General features: G+C 43.3%; 1 protein-coding gene across 5 annotated transcripts in view; it reads right to left on the bottom strand.

Annotated features, from left to right (window-relative positions):
• Positions 1–532: 532 nt before the first annotated feature.
• Positions 533–14,081, bottom strand: part of Lypd6b (LY6/PLAUR domain containing 6B) — a 166,870-nt gene continuing 153,321 nt past the window's right edge. For all 5 annotated transcript variants that reach the window (XM_057755312.1, XM_057755313.1, XM_057755316.1 and 2 more), the window contains 4 exons: positions 11,104–11,255; positions 10,174–10,272; positions 3,498–3,628; positions 533–1,973 (listed from right to left, as the gene is read on the bottom strand). In XM_057755312.1, the coding sequence (XP_057611295.1) occupies positions 1,809–1,973; positions 3,498–3,628; positions 10,174–10,272; positions 11,104–11,233 (525 nt within the window). In that variant the 5' untranslated portion in view covers positions 11,234–11,255 and the 3' untranslated portion in view covers positions 533–1,808. The remainder of the gene's footprint in view (positions 1,974–3,497; positions 3,629–10,173; positions 10,273–11,103; positions 11,256–14,081) is intronic.

The raw sequence follows: 14,081 nt of genomic DNA on the forward strand, positions 1-14,081 counted from the left end.
TCTAAAAAAATTTTATTAGCAGAAACTAGGCGGTGGAATGGATTGGACCTGCAATCCTATGTCACAGATGAAACCAAGCAAGGCCAGCACCACTACTAACTTTTAAAGAAGCAGCCCATTCTAATGGCCCATGTTTAGTTAGAGGGAAGAGGTTCCTGTTTAACACATGTAAAAGCAGAAGTGGAGCAAAAGAAATCAGGATCCTAAAATAGTGAAGAGATGTTCACTTGACATTCTGAAATTGTGGTATAAAAGGGACAGAGGGGACAATGAGACCAAACACCTCATTTTGTACCTGAGTTCTTCTGTTGGACTTGACATTTAGAGACGAGCAGGTGACTGGACCGGGGACAAGAACTCTTGTGGTTTCCTGTGCGTCTCGGTAGGCTGCCACTGAGGGTGGACACGTGACATCCATCTCTCTTGGTGAGGGAAGATCCCTGATCTCTTTGTCTTTAGCCTCCCCAAGTGTCTCCCTCCTCACCCCCAAGAGAAAACAAACAAGCAGACACGAACTCACTTTGGCATAAAATTTTATTCTTTCAGACAGAATATGTCACCCAGGGTGCCTGGAAATACAACTTTAGTGACATCGGTAAGTGCCCTTCGTCAGAGGCCTCCACACTGTCAAGAGACACACGGCATGCATTACACTAGATAATTCAAAGTTTTAAACCCCATCCTCAACCACCTCATAACTGGCGAACAGATTCATAGAATTTCAACTGGAAATTCCCTCCCACAGCTGCCTTTTTTATTGACCAGGTGGTTAGTGGGTACCATTTTTTAACTCTTGACTATGACAAGGTTAAAGTTTTGGTCCTCAGCCTGTTGGTACCATTAAGGAGGTGGTTGAGCTTTTAGGGAGTTGGGACTAGTGGGAAGTTTTAGGACATTGGGAACATGACTTTGAAGGGTACTGCAGAGACCTACGCGCATGCTTTCTCTCCCATCCCTGTTCTCTCTCTTTCCTTCCTTCACCCTTTTAAAAACAAAATTTTATTTTTGTGTATTGAGTGTGTATCCATACATAATATATCTGTGTACCGCATGTATGCAGCACTCAGAGGCCAGAAGAGGGCACTGGATCCCCTGGGACTGGAGTTATCAGTTATGCGCTGCCATGTGAGTGCTGGGAATCAAACCAGGGTCCTCTAGGGGATCAGTTAGTGCCCATCCCTCCAACCCATACTTTCTTCTTCTCAAGTCTCTGCCAATAGTGAGTGGTTCTTCACTCTCTAATACAAGCCTCAAACCAGTACGTAGTGCAATCTCCAAAATCGCGAGCCCAAACAAACCATCTATCTTTATAAGTAGATCATCTCAGGTACTGTTACAATAATGGGAAGTTAACACAGTAGAGAAACGGCTTTCCCATGGGTAGAAGGATCAAATTTCACGGAGATGCTCTGAGCTAATCACAGAAGCCAGAGAGTCTGATCCAGCAGCCTCTGAGAGAGTCCATGAGGTTAAAAAGTCCTTCTAGATGAAGGTCTAGTCAGGTCAGGGTATATCAAGTTACTGTAACCATCAACAATACTGGTGGATCTTCTGACAGAAGTGACGGAGTGCAGTGGCCCTAGACACTGGAAGTTTGACAGTCCTCTTGGCTCCTACCAAGTCCTCATGTTCAGTGCTGTGACCTCATGCAGGAGCATTTCGGTGAAGCAAACCTCTGCCTTCTACTTTGGGGTCCAATTTCTCCTCTTTATCAAGTGAAAGATGGGACTTTGCTCCCAAGTTCACCGGACCACAGTCTGTTTTGTGCTTTACAGTGCTGGTTTCTGTCCCTCTTAGGAACAGTTACATCATAGCAAGGGAAGCATGAAGAGGCAAGCCAGCACAGTGAGGTAGGGTGTAGGGACACTGCCGCCAGATGTCCTCTGTGCATGCATGACAGCGAAGACCGCGTTCGTGTGGTTGGTCGGCAACTCAACATTGCAGATCATCCCCTCACAGCAAGACCTGCACTCCTGGAGAGGAAGAAAAGGGTCGGGAGTGAGGAGCAGGAAGGAGGGAACCAACAAAAGAAAGAAGGACAGATGCTGGAGTGGACAGCCAGCCTGTGCACTGCCCGGCCTGTGGGTACCTTCCCCTGCAGTGGGCTGAACTAAGACCATCCTGAGAGGTTTCATCCTAACTCTGGATGTTTCTGTGTCAAACCCAAGTATGAGTGAGGTGAAGAAGGGAAGCTGAATTAGGCTGTCTGAGTTGCCATATCCTGACAGGTTTACTAGAAAACGGTGACACCAAAGAGAAGTTAGGAACATTCAGGAATTGTCATTGGTTTTCTTTCTTCGTGTTGCTGGTTAACTAATAATGGTGACTTGCTATTGTCCGCCACTTCACCCAAGTCCCAGTATTACTGCAGTGACAGCATGAAAAAAAAAAAGCCATAGGTTCTTAAAGTGTTTTCAAGGGAAGCAATCTCTGATGGTAATAGCAATGCATGCTGGGTCCGAAGCCATGAGCTCATGAACTAGCCATTCTTCCAGGTTTCTAGGCCAATGAGGCAGAAGAAAGGCAGCAACTCCCAGCACCGCCATCATCCATTGGCTGTCCAGCCCGCTGCCCATCAGATCCACCCAGCAGAAAGGTTTGATTTTCCTTCGCAAATCTTGCTACGTGGCCCAGGCAGACCTCACACTCACAATCCTCCTGCATCAGTCTCCAGTGTAGCAGGATTACAGGTGTGAGCTCTGGCGCCCAGCCTGGGGTACTTTCCTGATCCCCTGGACCTCTACGCGAAGTTCCATTTCAGTCAGTCTAGGATGCTGCCTTCCTGCCTCACCAGCACGCCTTGTCCTTGCTGCCCCATACAACCCTTGTGTGATCAGAGCCGACAGCCACGGATGTCAGGGTCACTGACTTTCATGCTCCATCACATTCTAAAATCTCATGACACATGAGCTTTCAAGTCATTTTTTCCTCCAAAAGTTTAGGATCTCTGCATATAAGAGCACATTCTTGTTTGAGATGCTAGAGTGAGTAGATTAAAGGATCGGTTGATCCAGTGTGCATCCAGACTTTATCTTATTCTCTTACACTTTTTCTCTATTGAGCAGAGATGGAGAGGGAGACAATGTTTCAATGGCAAAAGGCATCCCTATTTTCTCCTTTCAACCAGTTAGTGACCCTGGAAGTGGTGGTGATTTTAGCCAGGAACAGAACATGTTGTCATCTAGACTCCAGTGCGCCTTACTCTCAAGGATGGCGTGTTCTTGAGCTTCTAAAACAGGCTTCTGACTATTCATGCAAGTTCTGAAGCCCGAGTTTGGCTCTGTAGCCTGAAAACTATCACTCATTCTTAATGCCATTTCTTTTTGAAGACAGACTACCTTCGAATGTCTGCTCTCCGCATTGGCATTGTCACGCTCTTTTTGTCATAGTACACGCATCCAACACATTGCTCCTCCTTGGTTCTCCCATGATGTTTAACTTACCACCATCACCATGAAACCTGTGGAAGTAACTCCGCACACACACATAGTCTTTACCGTGTGTTCCGAGTCTCGGCTGTGACGGCAGCCCACGAAGTGGCATTCATTTTTAGAGGCACACTTTTTAGTGATGGACGTACTTCTTCCGTGGCTAGTGAAGTGATGAACAGTCAAACAATATTGTGTGTCTAGGGAAATTTAACAACAAAAAAAGAGGCCATTTTATTTCCCATTTTGCAAAAGAGAGCCCTCAACCATCATGCCAGAAATGACTAAAATTCGGGATAATCTTTAGGCTTCTCGGTGAGAAATTCAATAGCAGTGACTGCTAGAGCTTTTAGGCGGTGTTTCTGTAAAGGCATCTGCTCCTGGAGTACACATGTGCTTTGGAAATAAATACAAATGGGTAGCCTGTTCCTTTGGCATTAGCTGAAGCTGAGAAAAATGTGCAGAGTTTCATTAGTCCTTGGGTCTGCTCACCCAATATGAGAGTATTTACGCCCCTAGTCTGCCCTTTCTTGCTCTGAAGCATGCATTCTAGAACTCTAAATGAAGACAAAAACTGTGAGCACCGAAGCAATGATTCCGAGAACTAGGCACCTTGTTCATCATTTGTTTCCATAAATGGGTCTCCAGCTACATATCAGGTCACCTCCCTTTCTCATCTTGATTATTAATATTCTAAGCCTTCTAACATGCCTGACTCTCTCATCAATGTATCCACTCTTCCTCTCCCCTTCACTTCCTGCTCCCCACGCATGCCTGCTCTATATACTTGGCTCATTTCTGTAGTTAGCCTTATGGCATTAACCACCCATTCTATGACGGCATTCTTCTTAGAAAGTGGTTCGTGTGACGTCACAGGATATTCTGTTTGAGCTCTGTGTTTCCTCCGTCGCTACCACAGACCACGGAAATGCTTGTTAATTTATTCACCATGGATCCCAATAGTCAGTTGACTTGGGGGAAATGGACCAAGATTGAGAAGATGGAGTTTTTAGAACTACAACAAGTAAGTCCTGCTCAATCCTCTGAGATCACTGTATTTTTTAATAAAATGCACTATTACAGTGGCATTTTGATAACTTTAATAGCATTTACAATTGCAAATACATTCATATTGTAGATTGGTAGTCAGTGACCTTCTAATTTGTGTTCATTCTTACAGTGAACCTCTGGAAAGTCATAGACCATCTTAACATTCTTTTTGTTATTTTAGACAACAACTCATTACATAGTCCTGGCTGATCTGGAGCTCCCTAGGTAGACCAGGTTGACCTAGAACTCACACGCAGATGATCCTTCTGCTTCTGCCTTCTGAGTGCGGCATTAAAGGCATGTACCATCTTGCCCACTGCCATATAGGTAGGAAGGTAGGATTAACCAAGGCAGGTTTTAAGGGTTTGTGGTCTTTATCAGTACACTGGGCTGCCCCCCTCCAGGATACTCAACATTAAATTAGACAAAAGTAACTGACTTTTGGAGTCTGAAGGAAAAGGAGTCATTAAATGTTCTGGAGAAGGTACTTAAACTCCAAACTCAGAAGAGCTGGGAGCTGGGGCTGCTTGTGTTGATCTGGAGCACTGCACACATCACACACATGAAAGCATTCTCTGAGAAGTCAACAAAAAGCTGGTGTAAATAACACAAGAAATACCATGCTATCATGTGCTGTTACATAGACACCCTCTTTTGACAACAGTGACAAACCACAGTGGAGCTTCATAGAGAGAAAGAAAATCTGAGAGCACAGAGAACAATAGCCTGGGACGCTTGTCATGGAAAAATGGTCGACTATCACTTCCCAAATAACAGCAAAGGGAAAAGTAAGAAATGACACCTCCGTCATAATTCCAGATGGTTAATGTCTTTGAGATTTGAATAGCAGATGGTCAGAAAGGAGCTCTCATGCTGCGCTGGAATGTGAGGTCATTCCATGCTGGAAAGAGTGGGCTTCTCAGGTGGGCTCGGCAGAGACAACAGCCTGCCATTTTTATTATAGCGGACACTGTTAAGACGATGGGAAGTTAAGGTCTCCTTTTTCGTTATCTGCGGTTCAAAAGAGATGCTATTAGGGTTGGAAAGATGACTTAGCCCTTGTTGCTCTCCAGGGGGAGCTGGGTTCAGTTCCCAGTAGCCATGTGGAAACTAAGGAGCATCTGTAGTTCCAGCTGCAGGGGCTCCAATGTCTTCTTCTGGTCTCCTTGGACACCAGGCATGTATGTAGAGCACAGACATACATGCAGGCAAAATACTCATACATATAAAATAAATTAGTCTTTAAAAGAGATTTAAGTAAACAAAATAGATGATATTCTAAAACCTGAAGCAGATAAAAGATTTTCATTGATAAACAACACAATGGAGCATTGTACACATAGTAGGCATAGACTTTGAGGGTCAATTCAAAGAATAGCATGATCCATAAAGGGAAGACCAATGAGCAGATAAACTTTAAAGCTATTCTAACCCTTCTATTTGGTGTTCAGAGGAAATTTAAAGCAAATTGTTAAAGAATGATATCCACTATCTGAAATAAATTAGGAGAAATAGTTATCAACCAGCCTTAAAACTAAAACAATTGTTACCAATCTATCTTTTCCTAAGTGTATTTGAAGTCCACTCTATAGGATGGAACTCATGCCTGCTATTGCTATCTAGGCCAAAATCCTATGGCTAGCTAGGTCCTAAGAGAGAACCTTCTGCTATTGTCCTGCTAAATGGACATAGTAATAAATCATCTCTTCAGTTCTTACCTTTATACCTATAGATTAGCACATCTCTCAACCCTCATCAAAGAATCTTTCTTCTACAGGACAGAGTGATTAAGACAGAGACCTACAACTGGTCAGTGTGCAGAGGATAAGAATGTGGAACATTCACTGCTGAATGGAACAGCAGTCTCACTGTCCCTTGGATCATCAGGGAAAGAAAGACAGCAAAGATTTTAGAAGCCAGGGAGAGTGGGTGTCTGCACTAAAACAGAATTTACCAGCCATAAAGGACCACTGTACATATGAACTCACAGAGGCTGTGACTGCATGCAGAACATCTGTACAATATCGAGCCAAACATGAGCCCAGCACGGGCAGGGAAAGGGTAATGAAATCCTACTCCTAGCTGAGGGGCTGTTGGCAATTGATGGTTGTTTGGTAGGTCCAGTCAGCTTTCTTCAGGATGTGTTCCTTGAGAGGATACTCATGATTCAATAGATTGTTCATTTCCCATCCCCACTAAGTTGACTCATTGGATTTTTTTTTTAAAAAGAGCCCACAAAATTGGGAAAGAATAGTGGTGTATGTGTAGAGGAAGGGGAAAAGGGAGAAATTGGAGGAGAGGGGTGAAAAAAATGCTTTGACTAAAATGAATTCTATGCATGTAAAAAATCTAAATAGTAAAAATCCTTTAAAATAACCGTTTTTTTGTGGAAACATGAAAATTTCACAAATTAGACATGTACAAAAATATAATAATTTAACAGCAATCATTCTACAGAAATATAAAAGAACCTCAAGAAAAGAAGATTCTAGTAAATTATTCTTCTAGAAAAGAGATCATGATAAACCTTGACTAGATAGATGTTGTGGCAATTTGAAAGAGTGCCATGGTCATGGTGTCTCTTCATAGCAATAAAAACTCTAAGGCAGAAGTTGGTACCAGGAGTGGGGTATTACTGTGATAGGCAAGACCATACTTTTGTTTGAAGAAATATGGACCTTGAGACTATGTATTAAAAAAGCAGATGAACACTTTAAGTTCTGTTTAATGGGCCAATTTAGTAGGAGCATGGAAGACAGTAGAGATGAGTATGATTTGATGAACTGGGGGTGGGGAGGCTAGTTCAAGAGGTTTCAGAGGAGAATAATTTTAGTACGTTACCTAGATATTGTTCTTGTGATATTTTAGTGAAGAATGTGGCTGCTTTTCGCCCTTGTCTGAAAAGTCTGCCTGAGGCTAAAGTAAAGAGTTTGGGATTAATGGCATTGGCTAAGGAAATCTCAAAACAGCTTACTATAGACTCTATTTTGTGGTTATTAATGTTATCTCTAATGAAGATTAATAATAAAAAGAAGCAATCTGAGCAAAGAGAATACAAAACGTACAATTTGAGAAGAAAAGGGGCACCAGGAAGTGGAACGGAGCTAAACCCTGTGTTCAAAAGAATAAACACATTAAGAAATGGTATAAAGGGAGTTGTGATCTCAGGGCAAGATCCCACCCAGCTAAGCTTCCAACTTGTGAATAGGAATTAAAGAAAAGCTTAGAGCCGGGTGTGATGGTATACATCTTTAATCCCAACATTCCAGAGGCAAAGGCAGAGGCAGGCAGGCAGCTCTCTGAGTTTAAGGCCAGCCTGGTCTACAGATTTTTAGAACAACCAAGCTTAGGCAGTGAAGGAAACTGTTTTCTGAAAACAGAAAGCTGGTGAAGATGTAATTGAATGAGGGGGCCATGTTCCAGCCCCAGCAAGCAGCAAAACTTGTTGGCAGTTTAGGCCACATGGTGCTATCTTTAGAATCAAAGACAGAAGAGAGGTGTTAAGGAAGCTTCCTCCATGACTAAGGAAAGGTGCTGAGGCCATGCATGTGTCACAGTGTCCCTGAAGGGAGGCCTAAAGAGGGCATTAGATGAAGCTGGGAAGATGAAGCCTGGGTTGCCTTGGAGACCCCAAGATGCCAGGGTCATGAGATACCTGCCAAGGAAAGCCGCCAACAGGAAGAGGATCCAGCCCAAGAGAAAGATGTGTGTTAGAGTCAACAAAGTCAACAAAAGGAGTTGGAGATCTGAAGAGCATTTTGACATCAGACATGGAGATGTAGAGTTTGGAGTTTGCCCAGCTGGTTTTTGGTCTTACTTTGGTCTAGTATTTCCTCACTGTGCTCCCTTCCCTGTGTTTTGGAATGATAATGTATATCCAATGCATATGCTGGAAGTATGCGATCTGCTTTTTGATTTTATAGGGATTACAGTTAAGAGACTGCATGAATCTCAGAAAAGACTTTAAACTATAGACTTTTAAATAAATGTAAGACTGTTAGAGACTATGGGGACTTTTGAAGATGGACTGAAAGTATTTCTACATTATGTTATGGCTACAAACATTTTGGGAGCCAGGAGTGGAATGTGGTGGTTTGAAAGAAAATGGCCGCCAAAGGGAGTGGCACTATTAGGAGGTGTGGCTTTGTTGGCATAGGTGTGGCCTTGTTGGAGTAAGTATGCCACTGTGAAGGTGGGCTTTTAGGTCTCCTTTGCTCAAGCTATGCTCAGTGTGGACAGACTCTTTCTGCTACCACGGATCAGGATGTAGAACTCTCCACTCCTTCTCCAGCACCATGTCTGCCTGCACACCGCCATGTCCCACCGTGACGATAATGGATGAAACTGTCAGCCACCCCTATTAAATGTTTTTCTTTGCAAGAGTTGCCATGCTCGTGGTGTCTCACCACAGCAATACAAACCCTGACTAAGACAGAAGTCACAGGTGTACACATTTCACTTAGTAATTATTCTCAGTAATGTAGCCAGCAGGGTTTTTTTTTTTGTGGGGGAGAGGGGAGGCAGTCCCATAGGTTTTTTATATCTGGATAAAATTAGGCCATTCTACTATTATAAATAATATAGTATAGAAAGATTCATGGTAACAAACCCAAACCAGCAATTTCTGATTTTGGAAGTCTTTCTTAGGCCATTGCCTCTGAAAACCTAAAAGTCAGAACAGTCCAGTCTCAATATATTCTCTCAGTTCTAAACTCCTGTGAGTGTATTCTATCTGTTTTACTTCCACCTCTGTGTGAAAACACTCAGGTCCCTCACAACTCCATTTCCTCCTCCGGGAGCACCAGCTCCCACCGTCTAAGCAAAAGTGACGATATACACTTTGACTCTGGTCTCCAGCTATGCATTCTCCACACAGCAGCCAGAGCAGTGTCACATGTCACAAGCAGTACTACATGTCCCGACTTCCACACTCTATCAGACAAACATCTGCACGTCTTTGAACGTGGGTGCCTCTCCGATTGTTTCTCCATCTCCCACTGTGCCACCCTGACCAATCTGTTACTGGAGAGGCCACACCAACTATTGAGTCTGGAAGCCTTTACATTTGAGATATTCCTTCCAGGCACGCTATTCCTGCAGCTCTCCATCTGATTTCCTTGTCTTGGCCACTCACATCTCTGTTTTAATGTATATTCAGAGAAGATTTCCCATGGTTACCCAGTAGCATCTGTCAGCAAGTGTTTACTGGGTGCATATTAGGAGCCAGGCAGCAGACTGGGCACTAGGGATGTGTCAGCAAACTACCAAAGACAGTCAGATGTTTGATGGGGGCGTGAATGAGCATCTGTGAATCTCCAGAGAGGAGTACAGAAACCTTTCTTTGCTTTAAGCCAGTAAGTATGACGTTTCTAAGGTATCATCAAGTATCAGACATTTCTGGAATTATCTGAATGCTTTAGTCAACATTGTGGTTTCTGTCTTCTTGCTAAATACCTTTTAAGAAATTTTTCCTCATGATGCAAACAACATGCTGAGGCTGCGTCAGCCATTTTCAGGTTCTCTCTGGATGCTCTGTTGTCTGGATAGTCTTTCCCAAAAACCCAGGACCACTACAGAATGCCAATGAGCCATTGGGCTGTCAGTATGGTAAGCTGCCTCTTCCAGCTAAGGGAAGGACCTAAAGAAAGTGAGGACCCAGAAAATCCAGAAGAGTCTTCCAAGCTTGTGTACTCACCCTGTGGACACCATTTGTCTTCCGCCCAGCGATTGCAATTGTAATTATCCCCTGCATTCTCACAGGTAAAACACTTGAAGCTGTTTGGAAATGGTGTGGCTTTAAAGAAAAAGGAAGGAAGGTCAGAAGGCAACATTTTTCAAACATCAAAAATAGCATAAAATTAGCAACTTTGTTAGATGAGACAAAACAAACGACATCCTCTTGAGAATGCCTGTGTCCTGAAAGCTGGATCTATCCATCTGATTTGTGCTCGCTTCATTTGTTCCCTTCTAGTAAGTACTGCAGTCTTCCATTACAGAGAAATGAAAATGGCTCCACAAGCCACTTTGAAAGATCCATGGTTTGGTTCTATTACAATTTATCTTCTGAAAGAGCGACTGTGAGAATGGGCAAGGATGATAATGGCATTCGAGATACAGAGAGAGAGAGAGAGAGAGAGAGAGAGAGAGAGAGAGAGAGAGAGAGAGAGAGAGAGAGAACATCATGAATAGTACAGGAAGTGCGGAGTGAAGAATGGTCATGACATACACCTGTGTAAGGCTAGGATGAAGACAGCTGCCGCCCCGGCTTTGCCTCACCAGCACTAGAAAAGCATTTTAAAAGAGCAGAGGAGAAAGGAAAAGAAAAACATGCTCCGCATCTCTCCCTCTGGTTACTATATGACTACTTTTAGTGGCAAAACTTTTGTGCGCCATCAATTGTGAATAACAGTAATGAAGACTCAGGTCCCACTCTCTTCCCAATTTCAAACTTTCCGATTAGTTCTCAAGTTATGTTAATGGCCATTTGAAAGAGCAGGTGTATCGCTTCTGCAGAAACTTTTCATAGCTGTTAATCTTCTCTGATGAAGTCAACAAAGATCTCTGCTAAGCCACGATTAGAGACAGTGCTCACACAAGCGACATGAGAACCATAACCCTTACTTACGGTCAAGAGGGGGCCTCACGTTGTAGAAGTTAATGTTCTTGGCAAACGCCCAGTTTTCTGAGAAGATCAAGATCTGAAGGATGGTCACAGCTAGCACGTGGCAGAGGAGCAGCATTCTGACCTCCCGCATTGAGCAGGCCCAACTCAAATGTCTGCCATAAAACACAGACGGGGTCAGTTCACTTGTTTCTTATACGTCGATGTATAAGAATCTTATACGTCTGCTTCTGCTTCGAAAGCTCAGTTATTTAACCTGTTGAAATTGGTCAGTACCACAAATATTATTCAGAATAAATTAAGCAATCACTGCCTTCAATTGGCTGACTGAATTTCAACTGGACATCTCGTGAGCCTCCCTGTCCAGGAACACAAGCATCTAGCACTGGCCTGCCTACACCAGGTTCCTTCTGTGTCTGGGGCTAACTAGTTGATGCTGTGCTGAATCCTGCAATTTTTTTTTTTTTCAATCAAGCCTGGTTGCTGGTTTACTTACCTGAAGTCACTAAACCACTTCTTGCTGAAAATCCTTTCCCTGAGTAAACAAAGGCACTTGATCAATTTTTCAACCCCATTAAACCCTGGGAGGAACCATAAATATAAAGCCAATGGTGCAAACACTGAGCCAAGCTCAATAAGTCAGGACTCAAATCTCTGCTGATCCCAGAGCTTACACAGGCAGAGAAGAGAAGGGAAGAGAAGGCACTTGAGGTGCCTGCTCCACCGGCACCTGTTGCACTGGGTGCAAGGACAAACCACCAGAATGGCCCAGAGGAGACAACCCAAGTTGAATGTTGGGAACGATCTAATGATGCCCTTGGTCCGCAATCACTGTTGACTGTGTTCATAACTTTGAGCAAATGGGACTGAAACTTGATGAAATGGCAGATAGGCACACAGTGCTGAGTAAAGGACATGATATTTTGGGGCCCCCTAGAACCCACAAGTTCTACCCTGGGAAGCCAGCCTGGGGGGGGGGCATAGTTAAAAGTGCAGTCTCATCACGGACAGGCTGTCTGGCCAGGGAAAGGGGAGTGTGGGCTGCAGAAGACAACATGCGGCGTGGAGTCTACAGGTTCGGGTGCTGGCTCTGCTGTTTATTAGCTTCTTGACCTTGGGCGAGCTCCTTAAACTCTATTAACCTCAATTTCCTCACCTGTAAAACGGCTTAATAATACCCACCCTACCCACACATGGGGATAATTGTGAGTGTCAAATACAGATTCAGATAGAATCACATAGCTCGGAATGAAGCATGCATAATAAGAGTTCTGTGGAAATGCTGGAGTTCAATAGAATTGGCCAGACTCATTTTCTTCTTGCTGAATCAACCAGTCTCAGTGACTCAGGGAACTTTTCAAAGGGAAAAAAAAAATGGCTTGATAGTCACACATCCACGTGATCCTTCACATTAACTCTTGACATCCACATATCCACATGGTCCTTTGCATTAATTCTTGATATTCGCATATCCACGTGGTTCTTCACATTAACTCTTGATATCCACGTGGTTCTTCAAATTAACTCTTGGTATCTGCATATCCACGTGGTCCTTCACATTAACTCTTGATATCCACATATACACATGGTTCTTTACATTAACTCTTTCTGAAGTCGCAGCAATAGTGTGTGGATTCCAGAATTTTTTCTTCTTCTTCTCTTGTGATTTTTGCACATAAGTAACATGTAAGCAGGGGTACTGAACTGACTGTCAGATAAAGTCTTGCCTTCCCTACAGAGGACCTTTTTGAAGGCAAGACCGAGATGCTAAGGGTGTAGCCAGTGAAATAAAGCACACTGCTATGGAATTTCTAAGAATATAATAGGGCTAAACTTTATAGATTTTGTTTTGTTTACGTCAGCACATAGACCCAGAAATATTAAATACATTTTTCTAAGTTCACTTTAGTAACCAAGATCGAAATTCTAGCGGTCATGTTTCCATGTTTCTTATGGTCTTTCTGAAGAAACGGACATTATCAAATCAAGTGGTTATATGGAAACACAATTCTGCTTTTCTTATTCACACATCTAAAGTGGTCCATCCCAAAGTTTCAATGAATCTGCAGCCAAAGGCTAGAACCCAATATTCCAAGAGAGGCTCTTTAAAATGGGGAGCTGAGTTCTCATCCCCTCCCCGCAAACCTCAGAAAACCTGTGCTGTAACAGCAATCCACATTGCTTTTGTAAGATGGGCAAGGCTCCTAAGAACACGGATTTCAGACTCACATTGTCTACACTTCAATCCCCCTTCATCAATAAGCAGCTATGGGACCTTAGACATGTTATTGAAGCTTCCCAATTCCAGCTTCTCTCTCTGTAAAACAACCATAGCAATTACTGCTTGGAAGTGAGGTTTCCACGGCCTCATGCCTATAAGGCTAAAACTGTGTGCTGAGTTACAGTTCTATGTTCATCTAATGCTTTCTATTGGATGGTAAAGAGCACTGATTCAAATACCTGCTTTTAGACCCACCCCTTGTGATGCCTGGGTCAAGCTCATTAACCTATCTATTGCACAGTTTGGTGGCTGTGAAATGGGAGTAGGAGTGCTGCCTTGTAAAGCTATGGGAGTAGAGTTGGCTAAAGGACATACAACATTTGATCTATTTAGTTAATCATGTACCTGGATTTTGACTAATTCTTGCAAGCATTTATTGCTGTGAACAAATTCCCAGTTTAAAATTACAGATTAGAATCCCTGGTCTCCCTTTGAAACCAAAGCCTGTTCACTCATTCAGCATGTCACTGTTGACACCCACTATGTATCATGCATTGTTCTTATTGACTCCCCAGCTATGCCTCTTCCTCTCATGAAAACTGCATGTTAGAGGGAGAAGGCAACGCAAAGCGGAGGGGTCCATGAATGAGCCGGTTGTAAGTGCCACAAAGGCGAAGCAATAAGGTGATAATTTGGTAGGAAGGGAGGGACAAGAGCTAAACCAAAAAGCAACCTTGATCCTATGGAGGGAATTGGAGAA

The sequence above is a fragment of the Chionomys nivalis genome, chromosome 22, assembly GCF_950005125.1.
Source record: "Chionomys nivalis chromosome 22, mChiNiv1.1, whole genome shotgun sequence".
In the NCBI taxonomy this organism is placed as follows: domain Eukaryota; kingdom Metazoa; phylum Chordata; class Mammalia; order Rodentia; family Cricetidae; genus Chionomys; species Chionomys nivalis.